This window comes from Aspergillus karnatakaensis (genome assembly GCF_047715665.1).
Source record: "Aspergillus karnatakaensis strain CBS 102800 unplaced genomic scaffold BJY04scaffold_22, whole genome shotgun sequence".
In the NCBI taxonomy this organism is placed as follows: domain Eukaryota; kingdom Fungi; phylum Ascomycota; class Eurotiomycetes; order Eurotiales; family Aspergillaceae; genus Aspergillus; species Aspergillus karnatakaensis.
In genome coordinates, this window is record NW_027395734.1 from 301,683 (window position 1) to 324,766 (window position 23,084).

The 23,084-nt window shown below is 51.7% G+C and overlaps 10 protein-coding genes across 10 annotated transcripts; 5 read left to right on the top strand and 5 right to left on the bottom strand.

Annotated features, from left to right (window-relative positions):
• Positions 1 to 208: 208 nt before the first annotated feature.
• On the top strand, positions 209 to 1,853 carry BJY04DRAFT_217908 (NAD-dependent succinate-semialdehyde dehydrogenase; the record flags this gene model as incomplete). The annotated part of the gene is made up of 3 exons (XM_073716175.1): positions 209 to 323; positions 396 to 572; positions 658 to 1,853. The coding sequence occupies 3 exons, from the start codon at positions 209 to 211 to the stop codon at positions 1,851 to 1,853; spliced, it is 1,488 nt and encodes a 495-aa protein (XP_073571653.1).
• A 116-nt stretch (positions 1,854 to 1,969) lies between these two features.
• Positions 1,970 to 3,083, top strand: BJY04DRAFT_207320 (uncharacterized protein; the record flags this gene model as incomplete). The annotated part of the gene is made up of 2 exons (XM_073713841.1): positions 1,970 to 2,293; positions 2,346 to 3,083. The coding sequence occupies 2 exons, from the start codon at positions 1,970 to 1,972 to the stop codon at positions 3,081 to 3,083; spliced, it is 1,062 nt and encodes a 353-aa protein (XP_073571654.1).
• A 1-nt stretch (position 3,084) lies between these two features.
• On the bottom strand, positions 3,085 to 4,157 carry BJY04DRAFT_207321 (SDR family NAD(P)-dependent oxidoreductase; the record flags this gene model as incomplete). Its single annotated transcript, XM_073713842.1, has 6 exons — positions 3,085 to 3,307; positions 3,357 to 3,580; positions 3,633 to 3,714; positions 3,765 to 3,842; positions 3,899 to 3,995; positions 4,100 to 4,157. 6 exons carry the CDS (start codon positions 4,155 to 4,157, stop codon positions 3,085 to 3,087), a joined length of 762 nt encoding a protein of 253 aa, XP_073571655.1.
• A 420-nt stretch (positions 4,158 to 4,577) lies between these two features.
• On the bottom strand, positions 4,578 to 5,937 carry BJY04DRAFT_188185 (SDR family oxidoreductase). Its single transcript, XM_073711173.1, has 2 exons — positions 5,628 to 5,937; positions 4,578 to 5,528 (listed from the first exon to the last, which is right to left on the bottom strand). Exons 1-2 carry the CDS (start codon positions 5,905 to 5,907, stop codon positions 4,609 to 4,611), a joined length of 1,200 nt encoding a protein of 399 aa, XP_073571656.1. The 5' UTR covers positions 5,908 to 5,937; the 3' UTR covers positions 4,578 to 4,608.
• Positions 5,938 to 6,154: 217 nt separating this feature from the next.
• Positions 6,155 to 8,210, bottom strand: BJY04DRAFT_227630 (MFS transporter; the record flags this gene model as incomplete). Its single annotated transcript, XM_073718674.1, has 6 exons — positions 6,155 to 6,736; positions 6,813 to 7,121; positions 7,218 to 7,684; positions 7,759 to 7,977; positions 8,042 to 8,061; positions 8,095 to 8,210. The coding sequence occupies 6 exons, from the start codon at positions 8,208 to 8,210 to the stop codon at positions 6,404 to 6,406; spliced, it is 1,464 nt and encodes a 487-aa protein (XP_073571657.1). The 3' UTR covers positions 6,155 to 6,403.
• A 571-nt stretch (positions 8,211 to 8,781) lies between these two features.
• On the top strand, positions 8,782 to 10,807 carry BJY04DRAFT_207324 (uncharacterized protein; the record flags this gene model as incomplete). The annotated part of the gene is made up of 4 exons (XM_073713843.1): positions 8,782 to 10,112; positions 10,345 to 10,500; positions 10,603 to 10,681; positions 10,763 to 10,807. The coding sequence occupies 4 exons, from the start codon at positions 8,782 to 8,784 to the stop codon at positions 10,805 to 10,807; spliced, it is 1,611 nt and encodes a 536-aa protein (XP_073571658.1).
• A 99-nt stretch (positions 10,808 to 10,906) lies between these two features.
• Positions 10,907 to 12,338, bottom strand: BJY04DRAFT_217914 (uncharacterized protein; the record flags this gene model as incomplete). Its single annotated transcript, XM_073716176.1, has 6 exons — positions 10,907 to 11,313; positions 11,388 to 11,452; positions 11,527 to 11,900; positions 11,957 to 12,030; positions 12,079 to 12,115; positions 12,177 to 12,338. The coding sequence occupies 6 exons, from the start codon at positions 12,336 to 12,338 to the stop codon at positions 10,907 to 10,909; spliced, it is 1,119 nt and encodes a 372-aa protein (XP_073571659.1).
• Positions 12,339 to 12,942: 604 nt separating this feature from the next.
• BJY04DRAFT_217915 (alpha/beta hydrolase) lies at positions 12,943 to 13,819 on the top strand (the record flags this gene model as incomplete). The annotated part of the gene is made up of 2 exons (XM_073716177.1): positions 12,943 to 13,353; positions 13,406 to 13,819. The coding sequence occupies 2 exons, from the start codon at positions 12,943 to 12,945 to the stop codon at positions 13,817 to 13,819; spliced, it is 825 nt and encodes a 274-aa protein (XP_073571660.1).
• A 1,714-nt stretch (positions 13,820 to 15,533) lies between these two features.
• On the top strand, positions 15,534 to 18,963 carry BJY04DRAFT_217916 (uncharacterized protein; the record flags this gene model as incomplete). Its single annotated transcript, XM_073716178.1, has 6 exons — positions 15,534 to 16,076; positions 16,142 to 16,535; positions 16,597 to 16,650; positions 16,910 to 17,271; positions 17,331 to 17,431; positions 17,493 to 18,963. The coding sequence occupies 6 exons, from the start codon at positions 15,534 to 15,536 to the stop codon at positions 18,961 to 18,963; spliced, it is 2,925 nt and encodes a 974-aa protein (XP_073571661.1).
• Positions 18,964 to 19,722: 759 nt separating this feature from the next.
• On the bottom strand, positions 19,723 to 20,557 carry BJY04DRAFT_188193 (uncharacterized protein). The gene has a single exon (XM_073711174.1). The coding sequence runs from the start codon at positions 20,545 to 20,547 to the stop codon at positions 19,867 to 19,869; it is 681 nt and encodes a 226-aa protein (XP_073571662.1). The 5' UTR covers positions 20,548 to 20,557; the 3' UTR covers positions 19,723 to 19,866.
• Positions 20,558 to 23,084: the final 2,527 nt, after the last annotated feature.

The window sequence follows — 23,084 nt, forward strand, 5'->3', positions numbered from 1 at the left end:
GAAGCGAGTGGTAACTATTGTGTTTAGACGAGGGACCTGTGTGCGCCGGGATTTATATCCCGGCATTTCGACCCTGCCGAGGTCCATTTGTCCATTTTGCCCCCCATCTATATATTCCTCTGCTTCATATCAAACACATGGCCGTATTGTGAATCACATTAAGAGGCTTACGCTAGTTACTCTGCACCGCATTCAGAATACACGCAAAATGTCGTCCAACACCCAAATCATCGAAAGATTGAGCAACTCCGGGCTCTTCATCCAAGACTCAGCCTTCATCAATGGCGAATGGGTGAAGTCAGGAAAGACCTTTGAGGTCTACGGTAAATCTCACGTCCTCTCCTGGGCCCTGGCATTCTGGACATCGTGTTAACCCGATCTCTCAACGACTATAGACCCTTCCACGGCCCAAGCCCTCGGCAAAGCCGCCAACTGCACCATGGACGACATGCAAGCCGCCATAAAAAGCGCCCATACGGCCCAAGAAGAATATTTCACCTCGACAACCGCCGCAGCTCGCGGCGCCCTCCTCCAGAAATGGCACGACCTCGTGCTCGAAAATATCGACACCTGTACCTGAGCCTTTCCGCCCCAGCCCCTTCGACCTACCCCACCTCCTTTACTCTTAACAAACCAACTAACAACTAACACCTGCAGTATCAACCCTCCTATCACTCGAAAACGGCAAAACCCTCCCCGAAGCCACCACAGAGATAACCTACGCCGCCTCCTTCATCGCCTGGTTTGCCGCCGAAGCACCCCGCGCCTACGGCGACACAATCCCCTCCTCCACCCCAAACACGCTGATCATGACACTGAAGCAACCCGTCGGCGTCTGCGGAATCATCACACCCTGGAACTTCCCCGCGGCTATGATCACACGCAAGGTTGCGCCGGCTCTCGCGGCTGGGTGCAGCGTCGTGATCAAGCCGCCGTCCGAAACGCCGTTTACGGCGCTGGCGTTGGCGAAACTTGCGGTTTTGGCTGGGATCCCGGCAAATGTCATCCAGGTTGTTCCAACCAAGGATCGCGGGGTGGCAAGTGAGGTCGCGGTGAATCCGCTGGTTAGCAAGATTAGTTTTACGGGGTCGACGGGGGTCGGGAAGGCGCTTGCGAAGTTGGCTGCGGGGACGCTGAAGAAGGTTAGCCTTGAGCTCGGTGGGAATGCACCGTTTATTGTTTTTGAGGATGCGGACTTGGATCTTGCAGTTGAGGGGTGCATGGCGAGTAAGTTCCGGTGTTCGGGGCAGACCTGTGTGTGTACAAATCGGGTTTATGTTGCTAGGAGTGTTGTGGGGGAATTTACAGCGCGGCTGGTGGGGAAGGTTAAGGGGTTGACGTGTGGAGCTGGGTTGGAGGGGGGTGTGACGCAGGGTCCGTTGATTAATGGTGCTGCTGTGGACAAGGTGAGGGAGCATATTGCTGATGCTGTTGGGAAGGGGGCGGTGGTTGAGTGTGGCGGGGAGGTTCCGGGAGACCTTGGAGAAGGGTTCTTCATTCAGCCTACGGTGATTTCGGGGGCGACGGCCGATATGGCTGTTGCCAGGGAGGAGACGTTTGGCCCGTTAGCGCCAGTGTTTGCGTTTGATAGTGAGGAGGAGGTGGTCAGGTTGGCGAATGCGACAGAGTTTGGCCTTGCGGGGTACTTTTACTCTAGGGATGTGGCGCGAGTCATGCGTGTTGCGCAGAAACTCCAGGTTGGCATGTGTGGTGTCAACACAGGGAAGATCAGTGCTGCTGAGGCTCCGTTTGGGGGTATCAAGGAGAGCGGCTATGGGCTGGAGGGGAGTAAGTATGGGATTGCTGAGTACCAAACGATCAAGACAGTCACTATTGGCAATATCCACGTTTAGATAGGAGGCGTGGCTTGCCGGAATTCGAATCCCGAAGTCGCGGAAGTCTATAAAGATCCCAAGAACACATACCTTGCTTAAGGTAATCAGTAAATCGAGATATTTCTACTAGAACAATGGCTTCCAAGCTGAACATCGGCGTCGTGGGTATCGGCCGCATGGGCCAACGCCACGCCCTGAACCTCCTCCACCATGTCCCTAGAGCGAAATTACTCTGTGTCTGCGGTCCAACCCCGCAGGAGATCGAATGGGCAAACAACACCTTAGAGCCAGAAGGCGTAAAAGTGTTTGCCAGCTTTGATGATATGATACGCACGCCCGGTCTTCAGGCCGTGGTGATCGCTTCGCCAACCCCCCTCCATATCCCGCACACGTTGGCGGCTTTAGAGCTGGGGATCAACGTCCTGTGCGAGAAGCCAATAACGACCGAAGCAGCGGAGGTATGCTTCCTCCTCAGTCCCAGACTACATATGGTAACAATACTGCTCGCAGCTACAATCTGTTATTGAGAAAGCCAAAAGCTCCCCCGCGAGGTTAATGGTCGCCTTCGTCCGCCGCTTCGACAGAAACTACACCGATGCCCGAAAGAAGATCGAGAACGGGGTCATCGGAAAGCCCCTCGTAATCCGTTCCCAGGGCACCGAGAAGCTCGACAAGACCGGGTACTTTATCAATTATGCCCGGACGAGCAGCGGTATCTTTCTAGACACCGTCATCCACGACATCGACCTGACGCTCTCGTTCTTCGGCGACGACATGGTACCGATATCCTGCTACGCGACGGGACTGATCTCCCACCACCATGAAATGGCTGAGTTTAATGATGTCGATAACGCCGTGGGCGTTGTGGAGTTCTGGGATGGGCGGATTGCGTACTATTATCATTCCCGCACGACGATGCACGGGTACGATAACTGCACCGAGATTGTGGGGACCGATGGCAAGATTAGTATCAACATAATCCCGACTTTCAATAAGGTGCACGTCTCGGGTCCGAACGGTATTGTGGCCGAGGCACTACCCACCTGGATGGATCAGTACCAAGACGCCTTTGTGACGGAGATGGATGCATTTACTGAGGCGATTCTGGACGGGAAAGAGTTACCCCTGAAACTCGGGGCTGCCTTGACGGGGCTGAAGATTGCGCAGGCGCTACAACACAGTCGGGTGTCCGGCAAAAAGATTGAATTCAACAAGCAGGGAGAACGGATTCATCTGTCTCATCTATAGCCTACAGGGTAGACTTGAAATCACCAGAAGAAACACTCATTCCTCCATCGATGACCAGATCTAGACCAGTAACGTAGGAAGAGCCTTCAGAAAGCAGATACAGCGCAGCCATTTTTAGATCCTCCGGCTGTCCTACCCTTCCCATTGGCGGTGCCTCAGTGAAAATCCGGTGCAGGTCTGGTCGCCGAGCTGCGATGCTGAGGTTCATTGTCGTGGCAATATATCTGAATTCTCAGTTAGGGTTCCAATATATGATGCAGGCAGCCTTCATACCCTGGGGAAATCGTGTTCACTCTAATCCCGTCAGATGCAAACTCGTGTGCCAGATTGCGCGCAAATGACCATACAAAGCCCTTGCTCCCGCCGTATGCAGTGAGCTGATGGCCTGGAGACACATGCTGGGCTGTCTGGGAGCATATCATCAAGATGCTGCCTTTGGTGCCTCGCTCCTTCATTCTGCGCGCGGTCTGTTGGACCGCAAAGAAGGTTCCGGTTTCCTGTGGTCCGTCAGTCTCATCGCAGTCTCGTTGGCGGCCTTTGGTCTCGTACATTGACAGCTTGTTGGCGCTGGAGATCTTCCCAAGTATGGTCCAGGAAAGGCTTATCAATGCATATACCTGCCGCGGTTATACTAAAGCCGCCATCAGCAATACTTCGACGCCGGTGGGTAAATCAACCAACATTCCGTGGACTATTTCGTGATCCGTAAAAATCCGGTCAAATGTCTTCTCGAGCTGTTCTTTGTTTGTAACATCGCCCCTGTTCAATATTAGCGAAAAGTACATTCTCTCTCAAGTTCCAAATATTCTGCTCACTGATAGTAATGCAAACGACCAGGAACCTCTTTCTGATAGTATTTGAATTCTTGGTCAGGCTGCGGCACGATATCGGTTACGGCAACAACTGCCCCGGCTTCGATGCATGCTTTGGCAAGAGTAAATCCGATATTGCGAGCCCCTCCTGTACTACGCAGTTAGCGTTGATGCGGTGGGTAGAGATAGACCGTTCTGTAATACCGGTCACGACAATGGTGCGGCCCTTTAGGCTCATTAAGGCATTGATGGATTCGGACATAGTGCTGTCGTGTCGAGGATTATATGATGGGGTTGGGAGAGTGGCCTTTGATGATCGTCTCGCTGTTGCCATGGACTTTATGCAGTGTTCGTACTCCAGTTCACAATAGGCCCATATGGGGTATGTCGGGGGTCGAATCCCGGGTCGAATCCCGGCGGACATGAGGGGTCATTGTATGACGGCCATGGTTTCCAATCGCTTCAAAATCATACGTTCAAACTGAAATGATTCGCTATTGTTCACTTTGGCAGCTATCTCATGCCACTGTTACTGCTTCTTATGCTTAGTATTAGGCGCGTGATGTACCCGGTATGTACTTTTGTGATCCTATTATTCTTGTACGGCATCCCAAGACTCTGGCAATGATTACAGAGAGTGTGAACTATAATGATGAAAAGATCAAATATCACAAGCCCCCATAGGAGAGAGAATCCCAAGTCAGATATTTTAATTAAAACTTACAAGACTCCCCCTCGAACCTCGGGATAACCTTGGCCTCAACCATCCTATCAAACGCCACCTTATACCCCTCCACCGTCTCAACCGTCTCCTCAAACCCAGCCATCTTCACCTTCTCCATAGAATAAAACCGATCAAAATCAAACTGCACCAGCATAAACTTGGTATGCGCCCAATTCTGCCACTCCACCGTGTCCCTCCTCAACCCAAACCTCTCAGCCAGCGCCTCCCACTCCTTCATATGCCCCCTCACAAACCCCTCCATACTCTCCTTCTCGACCCCCTGCACAGCCTCCACGCCCTCAAGCCCAAAATACTTACAAACCCCCGGCCACTTCTCCGCCCAGCTCCTCACCACCCCATCCGCCGCATTAAAGACACTCCCATTCCCAATCTCCTCTCTGTCCCGATTAACCGCAACATAAATCTCCAACCGACTCAACATATCCTGAGAGGTATCCATATGCCGCGCACGATACCCATGGCTCTCCCCAGGAAACGGCACCTTCGCACCCCTTCCATGTACCTCTCGATACAAAGAGAGATACAACGCAATCCCCTGCGCCATATTCATTGCGTTCTTCCCCGGCGCAAATCCAACGATGCCATCGGGGCGGATCTCGGAGAATGTCCACGTGCAACCCGGCTGTGAGGAGAGTTCCTTGAGGACGTCGTACTGCGTGTAGTAGAAGACTTTACTTGCGTAGGGCTCCGGCACGCGTGGGAAATCTTCGCGGAGGGGAGGGTTGATGGGGATTTTGTCGGGCCATTCGACGCCGTAGGCTTTGCCGCCTGTTTGCAGGATTACGGTCTTGAGGGATTTTGAGGCGGTTGACATGGCGGTTATGGCGGTGCGGAGGAGGTTGGTGTTGATTTCGCGGAGGGAGTCGTAGTCGTCTGTTTGGATGTAGGCTGGGTTAGGGTTAGTTTTGTTCAATGACTGTTAGAACCGGGAAATGGCTCTGGGGTTTATTCAAAAAAGAAGCGGGTATGGGCCCGGGGTTGACTTACCGGAGAAGAAGACAACATCTACGTTCTCGACATCGGGGACATTTTCTTTGAGGTTCGACACGACTTCGTCGACGGGGGCGGTCAGGTCGATTCCTGAGACGATGTTGAGGCGCGGGTCGTCAGGGAGGAAGAGGGTTTTCTTGTCGACTGGGCGGTTGCAGAGCCCCGTTATGCGAGTGAATGTCGAAGCTGCTGGGTAGGAGAGGGCTTGCTTCATGAGCGACCAGCCGGAGATACCGGAGGCGCCGAAGATGAGGGCGTGGTGTCCTTGTGCAGCCATTCTGGGTGTTGGTCGTGGAATGATTCTCGGTTACGCAATTTGACAGACTGAAATCCCTGCAGGGTTAACCCTTGAGTGATATAGATTGTTGTTAGGGCAGGAAGAGCGTGACGTATTTCCGGGATTCATTTCGCGGATTTATAAGCATTGTGGAGGGTTCTCGCTGGGGACTGATTTCCGACCCCTCTTCCCTGATACTCACCTCCGATGTGAGGTTAGATCTGGGGCTCTTGTCGCTTTGATCTGGGTTATGCCGCGCTGCTACGTTCAGGACTACGGCGGGGACATCGATATAGGTTTCTCATCGGGTTTGATATGGTAAACGAGGTTTTATCGACATATGTAAGGCCACAACCCTTGGCGGTTATCTATTTCAACTCCGTCTAGAATGCAGATCATAGTCTCTTCAGAGCATTGCTTTGCGACTTCCGGTCGTTCTGGACTTGGTCCCGAACAGCTGCCGCTGAATATAATGACCAACACTTGACAATTGAGCTCAAGCCGCATCAACGTTAACAGCGTACTTGCTGTGTTTCCTGATCTGCGGTCCATGAATGTAGAACAAATATGGAATCAAGGCCAACACCGCACTGATAGAACCCATGATGGTCAGCGTATACTGAACACCCAGTGCACGGTAGATAGGGCCACCTGCAACGGTAACCCCTCCAGCAACGAGATATCTAGTGAAACCCAAGAACCCCAAGGCGGACGCCGAGTACGTATCGTAGGAGTCGATCAAGTACATATAAGTGACAATAAAGATGGTGGTGATACCGTATCCGAAGAGGGCGGAGGCAACTATAGGAGACCAAATGGATATCGTGGGCTGATGCAGAGGAACGCGTCAAGAATTAGTATCCAGTCGGATGGTACAGGTGGCTTCAGAGGAAATAGCAATTCACATTACTTGTCCACCCCATCCAGAAAAGACTGATTGGTACCGCAGGGGCACCACCAAGCATCGCATACCACAGTCGGGTTTCGGGCGCAATTGCGCCGGTCTTCTGGTATTCTTTCGCCGTCCAAGAATATACCGGGGGTACCACACAGGACACAAGGAGAATCCCAACAAGCATTCCAGCCCAGATCAGACTTGTAACCCCCTGAGAGACGCCGTAGGTCTCGTGGAAAACGTAGGTATAGCCCTCGAGGAAGGTAAAAAGGACAATATATATAACTGTCAGGTACACGCACATCAGGATGAGGATTGGCTCGGAATAAAACATAAGGAACGGTCGGCAGACGGCGATTCAAAGCCGTTGTCCTAGAGTCCCTCCCTCTATTTCCATAGGCGCTCTATATCGAACGTCACCCGTCTCCTCGCGGAGGATCTTGGCCTTCCAATACAGGAGGAGGTTGCTGTAGGTTTCTGGTTGGAGGAGAAGCACGATACAGAGAATTGCGCCTCCCATGATCAGCATGATCCATTCCAGCCAGCGCCATCCCAGAGTCGTGGGAATAAAGCTGCCGATGATTTGCCCAACCATTGGTCCGCCAAAGGCAAAGATCGCATAGAGGGGAAATGCATATCCTTTCTGCACGGGGTTCCACAAGTCTGCTACTGTTCCCCCTGCACAGCTGAGCGGAGTGGACCCAAAGAAGCCGGCTATGAAGCGGAAAACAAGATGGCTGTGGAGATTAGGGGCAAGCCCTGAAGCCATGACGAAAATAAGGTAAAGGAGCATGGTCGAGAGGTATATTGCATTTCTCCCAAATGTCTCGCTGAAAGGTCCGGATAGTAACGAGCCAAATGAGAAACCAATCAGGAACAAGGCTTTCATATCGTCAGCGCCTGGCATATGATGTTTTGATGGTGACAATCAGAACAAAATGATAGTGTCGGCTTACCAGTTGCCAGCGAGCCCACCACTTCGGATACCTCAAAGTATTCACTGTACTGTCGCAAGCCACAAGCCTCTATTGCAGAGGATGATGTAACAGCAACTGCAATCAGAGACACCAGAAATGTCATAAACAGCTTGTTTAGTGTACTGTAATTTGCCGGTTTCAGAGGGTCGTTCTTTCCATCCCAGTCCACCACAATATAAGGGTTCTCATGCGTAGTTGCTCCGTGCGTTGACCAGCTCGATGCGTGGCCAGGGGTAGCATTCTCGAATGGACAGCTGTGTACGGTCAATATCCGTCAGGCAGCTTGATATTTGAAATATGTAGCGCTTGGCAAACCTGGGGTCGTGTGAGGAGCCAATTTCGTAGCCTTCACAGGTGCATTTTTCTTTGAGTGCTGCTATCTGTTGACGAACAGCTTGCCGAATCCGCTGATATTGGTAATAAGATTCCATGGTATAGTGAATGAACGGAGACAGCTTGAGAGAAGTTGCAGGTCTATATCTTTTTCTGCGTCGGAGATAAGTGGGGTATGCCACATCCACGTCTCCGATCCGATCCAACTGCATATGACACAACTCCGATTCTACTGAACTTGCATTTCTAACGAAAAAGCCCGCATAGAGTGTGTTCTGAGGAGCAGAATTAGGAAGAAGAAAGCAGAATCCAATCCCACTTGTAGCGAGTAGTCTTCCGGCACTCCATGAGAGCATCTTTGATTCATACCACACTGCCCCAGCATCTCGGCCAATGGTTGGGCATGTCTCGATCGATTTTATGGTCCGTAGAGACTGGGTAAGGAGGGCAACTGCTTCAGCGCAGTTCTGTAGGCCAAAGGCCAATGTGGCACCCCAGAGGCAGGGCCACCTGGACCTGGACATCCATACCAACATGTACTCCCGTATTGGTAATACCGACTCCATGACATCATTTCTCCGATGGGCGGACTTAACAGATCCTTCCAACTTTTCGATCGTTACCACTTGCCTAGTACTGCGTTGCTTGTCCTCTGCCACTTCGACCGCTATGAGTCAGAGCAGTTCTGCTCCGATCCATGTTCCTGCCTCCATTCGGCGAAAACGCAGACCTGTCAATTGCGCAGCATGCCGCCGCTCGAAGCTGCGTTGCGATCGTCAATCTCCCTGTGGCGCCTGCACGCGCAGGGGTCGGGAAGGCAGTTGCTCCTACGACACCTCTACTAATGATCCAGGGCGAACGATTAGTCAAGCTACAGCAGTCAGGAGCAATGGGGATCACGATGTTCTTTCGACGCCGTCAGTGATACCAATCATCGGCGGTGAATCCATTCCAGCGCCTCGACAGGCGACATTTGAACCAAACCAGGACCAAGAGCATCGCGATGCTCGCTGGGAAACTGTGCTGGAGAGGCCGGTTCCTGCAGACGATATAGAGCAACACATCCTGTCACCCCTTCCCTTCGGCCCTCGTATGTCTCTTCGGGAGATTGCTGATTCTCTTCCGCCCAAGTCCTGCTGTGATTATCTCGTATCACACTTCTTCAAGTACATCTTCGTTCTCTTTCCGATCCTCCATGGTCCCACCTTCCAAAGGCAGTATATAGCATTCATGCAACGACCCCATGAGGTCAACCTTTCTTGGCTGGCCCTGCTGTTCTCTCTGTGCTCATTGTCCCTGGAGACTGTGGATACAAGTGACCCCAAATTTGCTTCGTCTCTGTGGTCACAATCACCCGCCGGACCGGCTCAGGGAGATGCCACAGTCTCAGCCGTATCTCGCCGTCTGCTCCAGACCGCAATGACATGTCTTATGAACGACCAATTCTTTATCCGCCACACCTTCAGCACATTCGAGGCCTTGCTCATGGTACTCTACAATCTTTCCCACAACGGATCGGTCGACCAAGGATGGGCCCTTCTCGGCATGGCGCTCAACATGGGTATCGCCTTGCGCTGCAACGAGAACCAAAATCTGAACCCCATTGAAACGGAGCGACGACGGCGTTGCTGGGCAGGTCTCTTGACTCTGCATACCTACCAGGGAATTCTTTTCCGCGACGTAGACATATCATACCTGCTCAATATTCATAGCACCGCACCAGCAGATGTAAACGACACAGATATCACGGATAACGGCATGATCGCGCCACCATCCTCGAGTCGCGCTGAGCCCACGCAGATGTCCGTCATGCACGCCAAGATTCGGCTCTTTCGACTGTCGACCGAGATCTGCCATCATATATCCGGGTCATCACGCCTAGATCAACAGCTGCTACAGCATTTCGACGCTGCAATCGCCGCGGAGCAAAAGCGATGGGACGCGACATACACAATTGATGGCCATCCGAGCCTTCTTGACTCGACTAGCTACGCCTACTGGTGCATTCTCCAGACATACGCACACCATCTCTACCTCCTCCTCCACCGACCTTTCCACCACCCTTAAGGCGCCCGAATTTATCCCCTCCTCCCGCCAACGATGCATCACCTCGGCGGTTGCGTTAATCTCAATCCACCGAGAGATGTATGAGTCGCCACTGCTCAGTAATTACCTGTGATTACTCAATGGCGTTACCACCTTGAAGGCATTACACGCCGCGGTGGCCCTAAGCTCGTGTCTTTCCGACTCGGGGTCGTCGACAGCGAGCCAGGAGTATGACCTGCACTACCTCCACCAAGAGATGGATGCTATGGCTGTGCGTGTGGCCAGTCTGTCCGGTCGGAGCAATATCTGCTTGAAGGCACATCGCGCTCTGCGCCACTTACAGTAGGTCTTGAGCAACAACCGAACTCAACCATTGCTATGCTGAGACTGTCCTTTTTTTTCCTCTAGATCACAGCGGGAGATCAGAGACCCCGTGCCCGAAAGCGCGCACCCGGAGCTCCCAAATGTATTCGAAAACTGGACAGACATCCGGGACTGGATGGATGGCGATCTGATAAACTGGGTACGTCCCTCCACCAGAGCATGGCTGCCTTTTTGTCTCTGGAGTTTTATACATCCTCAAGCCTTTAACTTATGTTCCCAGAACTTCGACGGCGCTCTCAGCACTCTTGGAGCTGGATCCGTATAGACGATTGCGCGCTGCGTTATACCAAACGATCTAGAACACCACACCCCACACTGCAGACCAGAGCAACGGCTCGCATTAACTAATTACTAAATCTCTAAATCAATCACTATCCCCACTAGCCCTAATAACCGTCCACCCCTGCGCCTTAATCCCATGTCCATGTCCCGGACTAACACTAGCCCTCCCTCCCCTCCCCCTCTCAGACCCCCGATCAACCTCCTTCAGCGGAACACTATCACCATCAAGCCCAAAATCAAACCCCACATCCGCATTCTGGCTTCTCGGCCCCGTGAGGTTATTCTTCGAGTCGGAGGGTTGGAGGCCTCGCGTGTTCTTGCTCCGCGACTGGCTCTGCGCATTCGTTCCGGACTTCGAGGGCGAGGAGGTTGTGGACATCACGCCGCGCGCGAGGAGTCGAATCAGGGGTACGATTGTGGGGAGGCACGCGGAGATTATCCCGGCGGAGGTTTCGACGACGCACCAGGTTTGCGCGTCGGCGAGGGTCCCTGTTCACAATAACGACGGGTTAAAAAACCAATAATGGAAAATTATGGAGAGATGAAGCGGGGGGGAGACGAACATGGGATGTCGTTCATGTCGAGGATGAAGATGAGGCTGAAGCGGTAGATGCTTGCGAAGACGACGCTGATAAATCCAGCAGGAGTCAGTTGATGATCGACACAGTTGATAGGGGTGGGGTTGTGGGAACAGCGACGCACAAGCTTCCACTCAAGAACACCGCAATGATCGAGACGCGCTGCCAAAGGCTCGTCTGGAGCTTCCAGATTGACCGGCCCGGAAGTGCGAGGATTAGAATATCGGTGATGAAGTTCGGAGCGCCGTTCCCGATCAAAGCTGCCTTGAGGTCAATGCATGTCCCTGGTAGTTGTCGATTCCAGGCCTTTTGGACTGGTGTGCATTGGAAGATTGCCACCAGATCGACGGATATGACCCAGGCGAGGGTTATGCCGCCGAGGATGTAGCTGCCGAGGCGGATGGATCGCACGGGGAAAATGCGGTTGTACATGAGGAGGACGGAGAATTTGATGATTGCGACGTTTGTTATGTAGATTGGTTCGAAGACGTAGAGGAGCTGGGTTGCTTAGTTAGATAATTGAGTCGGAATTGATTCAAGTTTGTAGGTTATACCTTGAAGAACATCCCTATGTCTATTCCTTCCTGCATCGCAGGCACCATATGGCGGCCCATACCAAAGTAGGTGGCTGTATGGTCAGTTGGAATGCTAGAAGCGAATGGATGGAGCAACTCACAGGCATAGTTGAGGCCTGCGCAGACGAGGACAAAGATCTGAAATCATTAAACATTGGGCGACGCGCGAAACAAAAAATGGTTGCAGATGTTGACCTACCAGTCCTAGAATCAACGTCCAGTCATCTAGTCCTAGCTGTACGCGCTTGAGCTTCCGCGATATGAGTCGGAGGATAAGAAAGATGATTGCCAGAGACGACAGAACGAGTGTGGTCACACGTTGCTTAGAGACGGTGCTTTCCTCTGCGTAAGTTGAAGGCATGTTGCCGGTCCATTGTTAGAAAAGACAATGCAAGACAGTTGTGATGGAGGGAGGACAAGGAGGACAGAGGCTGCAGGGAGCTGCAGAATCATTGCCCCGACAGGACGGTTGAACGGTCAAGGATCAGTCTACCACGCCCTTCTGCCAAGCTTGCAAGCATCAGGCAATATATTGAACAAGACCAATTGGACGAGTGGGAGGTCCACAGCTAGGCCGAGACACGGGATAATCAACAGGGGTGAGGCTGGGGTGATATCGTTGCTGTTTGGAGCACATGTCTTGAGCTCTATCGTTTGAACTCGTGAAGCCAATGGCATTGCAAGAGCTTGCGAGCGGACCCATCCGTCATTTCCGGGCGGCCCGCAACAGTTCGCTTAGCACTACTAGCTTCGATGCTATCCCGAATGTGTCGCTGCTAAGATATAGCAAGTTTAGCAACTGGGGCTAGCGACTCACTTTCAGACATGATACCACTCTCGACCCACTGGAATACTAGTCATGAAAGAGGGGTAACCTGCTTGCCTCGGGGAGGATGATCCCCTTTAATGCTCTAGGGGCCGAGGCCACCCTGCTTCTGATCGAACAAGCACAAGAAACACTCACCATGGCATCCAAACCAACAATTGTCTTCTCCATCGGGTCGTGGCTGACCCCAGCGAGCTTCGATACTGTCCGTGAGAAACTTTCGGCCAAGCGTATACCCTCTGAGGTTCCTGCACACCCCTCCGTTGGCGCCGAACCACCTACGAAAACCCTCACAGACGACATTGCGTCTCTGAGATCCGTTCTCGTACGGCTAGTCGAAGAAGGCAAAGATGTTGTTGTCGTCGGACATTCTTCCGGTGGCATCTCAGCCTCTGGGGCTGCAGAGGGCCTGACCAAAGCCGATCGCAAGGCAGCCGGTCTAGCAGGCGGCGTTGTGATGATCGTCTTCATGGCCGCATTTGTTCTTGACAAGGGCCAAAGCCTCCTAGACATGCTTGGCGGGCAACCACTACCTTGGATGGACATTCAGGTAACCACAGCCACCGCCGTTCCAGATCTCCTCGCTAACCACGTCTATCTAGGGCGACTACGTCCGCTGCAGCGGCGGCCCCGAAGTAGCCTTCCACGACGTGGCCCCCAACGAGCAGCAGAAATGGGCGTCATCTCTTCTGCATACCTCCCGCGAGCTGTTTGCAGGTGCTGCCACCTACGAGCCTTGGCACACGACTCCTTCGGCGTATATTGTCACTGAGGAAGATAGGGCGCTTCCATTGCCATACCAGGAGGGCATGGCGGCGAAACTTGGTACCGAGCTCATCTACCGTCTTAAAAGCTCGCATTCGCCGTTCCTGAGTGTTCCGGATCAGCTGGTGGATGTTCTGGAGGAATTGGCGGCGAAGACAATTGAAACTACGAAGACGACGGGGCAGAAGCAGGATATTGGTGTTACTACTACAGAGGTCGAGGCTGGTGAGCAGCGGGCTGTTCACTCGTAGGATAAGAGACATTCGTCACTTTTAGAAATCATGATTGTTTCGTTCCTTAGATTGATTCTTGATCTTCTATTACGAATCGATGGTTTTGACAGCGCTCTCATGTTGTTTGGCTTCCTCTACGATCGTCTTCTTCCAATCTGTCTGCTGAGAAGTCAAAGATTTAGGGTACTGATCCAGAAGTCGCTCCTAGAGGGAAAACGACAGATTTATAGATCAAAATTCAGCCGCGCATCAAACTCCAGAGCAATCCACACATCGATGCATCTATCTGCCCCACCGTCACCAGCATGTTCCGGTAGACCGCACTTCCGGTGGCGTCCTCATGCTATATCCGGCCATGCTCTTTGAGAAGCATCAATCCGCAATATTCTAGATTCGGTGGTGAGTTAGGAAATACTATCAACAGTAAGTCAATTAGTATGAATGAGTCACATGTCGACGGCACTGGTGCCCTGCCCACATGCCCCCCAACTTTATATCATCATTACCGGTAGTCCCTTTGGACAGACAGGTGTGAAGCTCCTTGAAGGCGTTTTGTGATTGTGGTACCGGCGTTCACGTTTGGTCCTGGTGTTTGTCTTGTTAGCTAGCGAATCTATGAATCTCAACGCATATCAGGTAGTTAGCAATGAATACCAGCTCTTTTCGCAAATGACAAGGAGTATATTCGGGCCAGGACAACTAGATCACCTGCCTCTCTTCCCCAAAGTGTGACGCGCATTAGTGAATTTGTGGCAGCGAAGCTACGCAGGTTATCCGTGTATAGTGACGACGCGACCTTTCTCTCGGTAGTATCCTTTACCACGATAGCTAATTGGCGCCAGAACAGGGCCCCCTTGCCAGATAAATCTGTAATGGTGCATCTGCCGGCCGCTCCCAGTGCGATTTGCCATCAAGCAACAACGCCAAACTCGAGGTTTAGTACGTTGTAAGACTAAGTTCCCTAAAGATAGACACTGGTAATACTTTCACAGTAACTTGAGCAGGATAACATAGATAACATAGAAGGCCTATTCATCTTGTTGTTGGAAGACATCCCGGTCATATCCTCATCCTATACATCCTATGACTCTCAGTGAAGTGTTCCTGTTCAACTAAGCATGGGAAATCTTGGTTCAAAGGTCCAAACATGCGGATCAGAAACCCATCTTGTAGGTGCTCCATGAGCAACGAGCAGGTAGTGCTTTCATGGATTCCCTGACTGCTCGCGTATATTCTTGCTCGTGTATCTGCCATAGGTCATAACGCAGTCAACAGCAAAATGCTACGGCCTGACTTGACTAAATTACTTGGCTCTCACTATAGCGCGGTTCAGCTGTTTAGTGTAATGCCCACACGGTCATGGCGATACGTTGTTTCCCGCTGCGGTCCCTAGAAGCTCGTGGGGGCTCGGATCTCTTACAGGATATCTCATGCACAGCCGCTGTAATCGTACAAGGCTGATCACCTGTCAGGCATTTGCTACGCAAGGCTGTGTGTGCGGCCAAGAAGTTGACACATGACTCCTCAGCCTCAGCCTTTCTGCCTTGTGTGATCTTCGCCCAATTCCCTCCAAGCTCGAATTTCCATCGCTCTAATATCTGTTTTCAACACCTTGCATCAGGAGAATAGTCTCTTTGTCTTTCGGCCCCCGACAGAGTCACCTACACGGAGTTAGTCGATGTGAAGCGTCATCGCAAAGAGAAGGTTTGGCGCTTCAGCCTCGCATCGCAGCATGGCACCTCCAGGGAAAATGATCGATGTTGCAATAATCTGTGCGTTGCCGCGAGAATTCGACGCCGTCGAAGCTGTTTTAGATGAGACGTATAGTGATGCAACAACGGTCCTCCACCATGGCGACGCAAACTTCTACACAACTGGCCGTATCCAAGACCGACAGGTCGTGATTGTCTGTTTACCAGATATGGGAAAGGCTAGAGCTGCTAGCGCCGCAGCGAGTCTCTGCTCAAGCTTTCCGGATATTGTACTAACGTTCCTCGTCGGCATATGTGGCGGAGTACCATTCCCAAGCGAAGGCATCGAACTAATACTGGGTGACGTGATAATCAGCCGACACGTTTGCAACTATGATTTTGGGAAGCAGTACCCCGATGGATTTGAGCGCACTAAGACTATCAAGGAGACACTCGATCGATCAAACACCAAGGTGATATCACTTCTCGCTGGTCTGCGAACACGGAGGACGCGAGAGAGATTTCAGAAAAAGCAAAGGCATTTTCTTCGGCGGCTGCAGCAGAGTACCGTCTGGCATTACCAGGTATAGAAAAGGACAAATTATTTGTGCCATCCTATGTGCACAGGGTGTCTAGCACCGGAGGGCAGCCGGACAACTGCGACAGCGCGAACTGTAGCGGACAAACCGTCGCTCGGAAGCGCTTGAGTACTATGCCCGGATATGCTCCACGTCCCTTCGTTCACCTCGGGACGATTGCTTCAGGGGATACTGTGATGAAGTCAGGAGACCATCGGGATGCTTTGGCTCGTGAGCAGGGTGTCATTGGGTTTGAGATGGAAGGCGCCGGCGTCTGCGAGAGTCTTTCGTGCATCATTGTAAAAGGGGTATGCGATTACGCCGACAGTCACAAGAATAAGATCTGGCAGGATTACGCAGCTGCATCAGCGGCATGCAGTACTCGAACGCTCATACAATGGTACTCAAGTATGCGAGAGCTACGCCCCTTGGGCATCACGCAAACTGTGCTCTCAATCCAAAAACGTATGTTGCCAGCAAGCGGGCACCTTTTTAGTGGGGCGGGCATTATGCTAACTCTCACGAGCCGAGGAACGATCAGGAAACACTTACTCGACAAATCATATCCAGTATATACCTGGTGAGTCAATGGTTATCCTGAGTCTAGCCTCAATCGGTGTGGTTCTTTGTTCATGGACAATCGACTAACAACCTGCAATGTTAGAGGATATGGCAAATTACTTCACTCAGAAGAGTCTCGTGGCTTCTCTTCTTTACTTTGGACGATGATGAGAAGGAACAATTCGGTTGTCGAAGCCTCAAAAATCTCAGAGACATGTACAGACTTCCTTGTACACGCAGTTTAATGTTGTTGAAGCCCGATGAGAATACCCACACAGGATCAATAGAGCAGGACGTCGAAAACGAAACAACACGCATGCGGACACTCTTCGGCACGGTATATTCTCGGCGAAAAGCGTCATTTCGTGAAGGGTCACGGGCTGAAGAGACTACAACCTGGGTTGCTTTCCGTCCAGCCCCCTGGCTTAGAAGGCTGGGTTTGAACTACGGGGTCAATGCTACGTATTATGTTCATCCTAGTGTCTGGCAGTTTACTCTCCAGCCCTTTCGCACAGTGTCGGACAACTCGATCGTGTTTTCCTTCTGTCAGGACGGCAATATCGGCGCGGTTAGCAGACTAATTGAGAGGGGAGAAGCTTCTGTGTATGACACGGATAGTACGGGATGGAGTCCCCTGCATGTAGGTTTTGCTGTGCTCAACTGTCACTCCTGAACTACTTCTTACACTGACGCCTACAGATTGCTATAGGGTGCGGTCAGTTTGAGTTAGCAAAGTACTTGCTCATGGAGGGCGCAGACAGATTGGCACATGCCCACCACATAAAGTGTAGCAATCACTAGTGAGTGGCCTTCGATTTTCTCCATTCCAAATTATGCACAAGACCGCTAATCAGATTGTAGTAAGCCAGTGACCTTCTTCAAAGAGGCATCTTTTGGCGAAGCAACCCTTAGTTTACAATCTCTATTTGGGCACTGCATTTATTTCTACGAACCGCATCCCGGTGGCTGGATGTGGCTCGGAACCCTCAAGGACAATAGCACAACCGAGCAGCTTACCTCGTTATGCGTCACTGATATTTATAGCGGTACCCCAAATCCGGTCCTTTTGCGCACACTCCCCAGTGAGCCACTAGGCAACAAAAACCGCGAGAAACTGTGGTATGCGTTGAGGCAAGCCTGCTGGAGAAAGGACATACAAACTATCAAAAAGTGCCTAAACCTTGTTCCTCGTCAACAGGACTACGCTCTATTAGTCTCAGGGACCACCAGCTTCGGCACCTTTGCCGACTACATGAGCAGTGGCTTTCTGGTCCTGCAAATGCTTCTCGACAAGGGCGTAGAGATGCGAATCCAATTTGGTGGCGAAACCCCAACATCACGAGCCATGCGCCTTTCAGCAATGTTTTTTGAATGGTGCTCTGAGGTCGCCCTTCTTTATGACAGCACCGACATGCTGATCTGGGAAAATGTTACGGGACGCCGTGCGCCTAGCCTAGCAGGCTGGACTTCCAGAACTCTCCGCGATTTGTTTGCCTTGAAGCCAGTCACAAACGGGAGTGGATCCGGTGAGGAAGACTGGAGTCCGTACATATTCTACGAGAAGATCCGGTGCAGAAGCTGCAAGACATCTCGAAGGGCATGTAACACCGGCGAGGATGGACTGATGATTGAGCCTTGGTGGGAGAGTGTGAAAGAAAGGATCAAAACTGGACAATGTTGCTGCTCGATGAGTGAGTGGATTCATGACAACCGCGACAAACAGAGCATTCTTCATGGAAATTGCAGACACAAAATACAGACGACGACTACAAATGAACCCGGCAGCGTTAGCCAGTCCTCTTATAATCAAACTGCGGCAGCGAGCATTAGTGGGATTTTGCTACACAATATCCCGCCACCACCAACTCTTCTGTCACGGCGTGTCAATCGGTTGCAAGTCTCCACGGGTCCCAGACCGCGCGATCAACATAGCCTCCCTCTGACTGCAGGTTCGGGAGCTGGCCAGGGCCACCGCAAAGGCCAGAAGCTCGTTGACCGTGCGCAAGCGCCGAAGGATGAGGCCCAAGAGGACACTGACTCTGACCATCCAAAATCCATTTCCTCCTTTGCAGCTATAATAGAACATTTCTATCGACGGCAAGGAGGATGGAAGAGTCTCTACCGCCCCGAAGAGTATTATTGTTTCTCGTGTCTAGCGCTGAAGGAGGAATGGGATTTGGCTCCGCTGCTCAACCAAACGAGATCCGATTCCACCGAACCTTTCAACCCTACAACCTTTCTCAACCAGGCTGTAGCGCTTGGAAACATCGCAACGGCTGTTGAACAATCAAATTTCGAGGAACACGTACTAGACCCTTTTGGTATCGACTGAAGGGCGGACCAACAAAAGAAACGATACGAATCTATTCTCCTACTATGAATGCCACCTTTTGTCGAGTTTTTTGGTTTGATGCCTCGCGGCACGAACAAACGGAGCAGCACTCCGTAACTATCACAGGACTGCAGCCTGGCTTTTCAGGTGTGTGGGGTGTAATATCTTCCAACGGCAGCCTAGGCAACTCGAGCTGTTACTCACTGCTCTCACCCTGCGTCAATTTCATAAAAGCATCATGGTCCGAGTAGAAGCGAGTGTTAATGACACCTTGAAGGAGCAAAATCAAGCAGTGATTGTACCCCCACTTTTTGTGCGACCTTGCATCATTGAAATTTATATCTCCCCCGCTTCGTTTGCTGCCTACGTACTAACACTCTCCTCATTCACCCAGCAAGTCCTGGGACGCCCACTTACTGCGCAAGTACCGTCTCATACTGGCTCGTACTAAGCGAACACAGAGGCCTTCTTTTAAAAGGTTGATAACCTGGACACGGTTCTACCTCCCACGGGACCAGGAGTGGCCGGTATGGGCAGTCAACCACGACGATCTTCATGCCGGCCCGCTCGCAGACGTAGAAGGTTGTTGCTATTTATCACTTGGAAGAATGGTCGAGAATCCTGAGCAGGCCGTCTACATTATTGGTGAGTGTTACCCCATTATATCTCCGGAGTTTTGGATCTCGTTTTAACACGCATGAACATGTAGAATGGCACAAGCCGGAACACTTGAAACACTTCCTGTCCTCGCCCGCCTGTGCGGAGTTTTTGCAGAACCTCCCTGGAGTCAAAGACAGCAACTTGAACCTAGAAGTCTTCCTCGAATCTGGTTCAGCGATGGCACAGTTGACCCTGGACGATACCGATGCCGAGACCAATGTGGCTGCCAGTGCCTCCCCCTCGTCACGCTTCCTCGTTTTGCAACACGCCACTGAGACTCCCACTAGAGAGGTCAAAGGCCGCGTAACCTTCACCACTTTCGCGGTTCCGCAGAAGTTCGAAGGCGAGAAATGGTATGGCATGTGGTACAATGAGTTCAGGCGCGTCTTCTGCGGCTTCATCCCCACTGGCTCCGAGGCCATGACACATAATACCCGCAATTTCTCGGTCCAATATTCGGCAACGTGGTTCCGGGTCTTTGAGGAAGACAAATGGGTGGAGGAGAAATTCGGAAAGCTGGAGAACCAGATGCAGGACGACGACAAGACCCAAGATCTTGGTCGGACGTTCTTCTGCCACTTCTTCTTTTGGCCAGACTGGTTTTACGCCACCGGGGAGCGCGAAGAGGCATTGGCGGCTGACCCGCAGGCGAGGGAGTCGTGGATAGAGCGCGTAGGGAGGGTGATGCCGCCGGCGACAGCCTGGGTGCAGGAGCGTTGGGATATTCGCGATGTGCCGCGGTTCTACCCTCCGGAGCCTGAGTGCGATTCGTGTGAGGAGATGGAGGAGGGTTATGAGTATACAATCATTGCGACAGAGTGTTCGTGAGGAGACTAGCGGACAACAGGGGTATGCAGGCGCGCTGAAAGACCCAACACCAAATGTGAAGCTTATTGAGATCCGTCCTTCAAACCGAGGGTTCATTTAGTGTGGCTAGCTTCAACATATCGGCGCATTCTACTGTACTTATTTCCTTGTATACAGGAATCTACATCTGTTTCACTTTCCCTGTTGCCTGTTGCCTGGTTGCAAATGCCCTCCAAAGCGAACCACCCCGACCACGCTTGAGGTGAAAGTCCCAATTCCTGCCTATAGACCAGGCTTCGGCACCATCTGACTCTCCCAGCATATGAAACATATGGGCGACGAAGAATACGTAGTACTCCGGGTTTCTCTGTGCCAATTCAGGTTTCGCATTCGCAAGCTCGAGACATTCGGTGACGGAATCTGCCATGAAAATCGAAAATTAGCATAATCTATTCTTCACACATCCACCAATGCAAACCATCACAACTGAGTTGGGGCATGGTACATTTTTCATCCTCACCCGCCAAATAATCATTCCCACGCGAAGCGTGAAACAGCTCATGGATCAGGGTCCCGCTCTTAGGAACAGCACTTTCAAGTTCTGTGTTTGCTGCCAGGAGATTATTTGCATCTCGGTAGCTGTCTGGTTTCCCCGTGCCATCGAAGGCTTGCGGACAGAGAATGACACTTGCTAAATCACCTTCCTGCTCTGCTTCACCATTGCCGTCTGGTGCGAGCAGCCAGGTTCCCGCGGTGATGGCCAGGTTTGTGGGCTTGGAGCAATAGTCGCCGCCATGGTCCGTGAAGTAGTAACCGTTCAAGCCCGTCGACTTGCCACTCCACCATGGTTTGTTGGTCGAGTCTTCAACTAGGAAGTCTTGATATTTGGGGACGTCCTTGACAAGGAGCCCCTTGCCCTCCTTGTCCACGAGTTCGTTACCCAGGAAATCGAGTTACGATGACCCTACCTACGGTGATCTTGATAGCTTCGATGACCAAGCCGCTCTCGGGGGAGATTACAATGCCGGCTTTGAACCCCCCGATAGAGACAGCTACGGCAGTTCCTCCTCCTGCGCAAACGACCTGATCTCCTGCACGATCGACCGCGCCACATTCGAGCAGGACAAGAACAAGCTTAATACAAACAACACTTACACAGTGCGCGTCTGATAAAGCGGCCCTTACCTCGCGCCTTTCTACCTGCCGCGCTGATAAAAAGACCCTCACCAATATCACCACCACTTGCCAACAGGAAGTCGATGACCTCGACTCCCAGCTTGAGGGCTGCATGGACGACAACACCGCCCTTCAATCCAAGGTTGATATATTCACTAACCCCTCCCGCTACGCCGACGTCTTAGCATACTGCCGCCAGGATGTGCTGCTGTGCCTCTGTTCCAACTTTGAGGATCCTGGGAATGAAGTAATTGTTCGTCGAAGTGACATCAATCTGATGTTGATATAGTGTGGCACAGGCAGAGAAAAAGAGAAGGAAAAAAAGATCAGGAGTAGGGACCCCTATCCTTGATTCGAACGCAGGATTTCTGAGAGAGACCCACAAATTCTCCATGGCAAACTGGTAGAACCGCTCGTCTATCCAGGTACAACATTCTAGACTAGAGTTCAAAAGCGACACATGAACCGCGTGAGACTCGCACGCTTTGCTCTGGACTCTGTACCCTACCGTGTATGGCCAAACACTGAAAACGACCCCCCTCGACCATGGGCCTATTTCGATGCAATCCTTTGTGCAGATGTGACTTTAATGTTATCGGAAAAGAAAATCGGGAGCGACCGACCTTCTGCGATAAGGCTGTTTCAAGGAATGGTCTATGTAACAGGGGAGCAGCATGTGTGATATATTCTGCCGAGTGAGAGAGCGAGACTACAGGGAAGGAGGGGCCAATGCATGCCGGATATACGGGATGATAATGGGTAGATCCTGTAAGAGGGCAAGATCTGCCTCGCTCTGAATGCCCGGCATTGAGCCTTCTCGGTGGTTGTTCACTAATCATCCTCTTGGCTACCTAGGTACCTTAGGTAGTCCAGGATTTCGATGATCACAAATCAAGATAATAGCAGTCGTGATGTGTGGCGTCACTCAGGAGATGAACATATAAAGCTCAGCGCCCATGCACAAACAACAAGAGAATACACATGAACAGAATACTAAATTGACCCCTCATAACTCCCCACCAAGCCTCAGGTTTACCCTACTCCGTACTTGATGGCTGATGATTGAAAACCCACAAACATTGATCAGCCGCCACCAGGAACTCCTCCATCTCATCCGGCTCAATGATCGAGGTAATCATATAGCAACGCATAATGAAGAACGCCTGGTCAGATAGCGTCGCGGCGGCCGTAGCCCCCGTCATGAGAACCCATCGGTAAACCTCGGGCCCGAAACGGAGCCAGAAAAGGGGGTCAATTTGTAGAATGGCGAGTTTTAGTTTTTGGATTTTGGCTTCATGGTCTGTTTTCCGGTATGGTTCGTGCGCGGACCGTCTTACGGCAGGCTCGTAGATTGTTGATGTGATGTAGAGGGTTTGGAGGGCGGCCTGGAGGGTGGAATCTACGGAAGATGTTTCTGGGGGTGGGGTGAAGTACCCAGTTCCTGCGGATCCGATGCAGTGATTGTTGAATGTGAGAAG

Bases quoted from the DNA above. Each gene is read 5' to 3' on its own strand.
- BJY04DRAFT_188185 (XM_073711173.1), bottom strand. From the start codon at position 5,907: ATGGCTGCACAAGGACACCACGCCCTCATCTTCGGCGCCTCCGGTATC. The intron at 5,529-5,627 runs GTAAGTCAACCC...ACCCTAACCCAG, and splicing joins AGATGTTGTCTTCTTCTCCG to CCTACATCCAAACAGACGAC.
- BJY04DRAFT_188193 (XM_073711174.1), bottom strand. From the start codon at position 20,547: ATGAACCCTCGGTTTGAAGGACGGATCTCAATAAGCTTCACATTTGGT.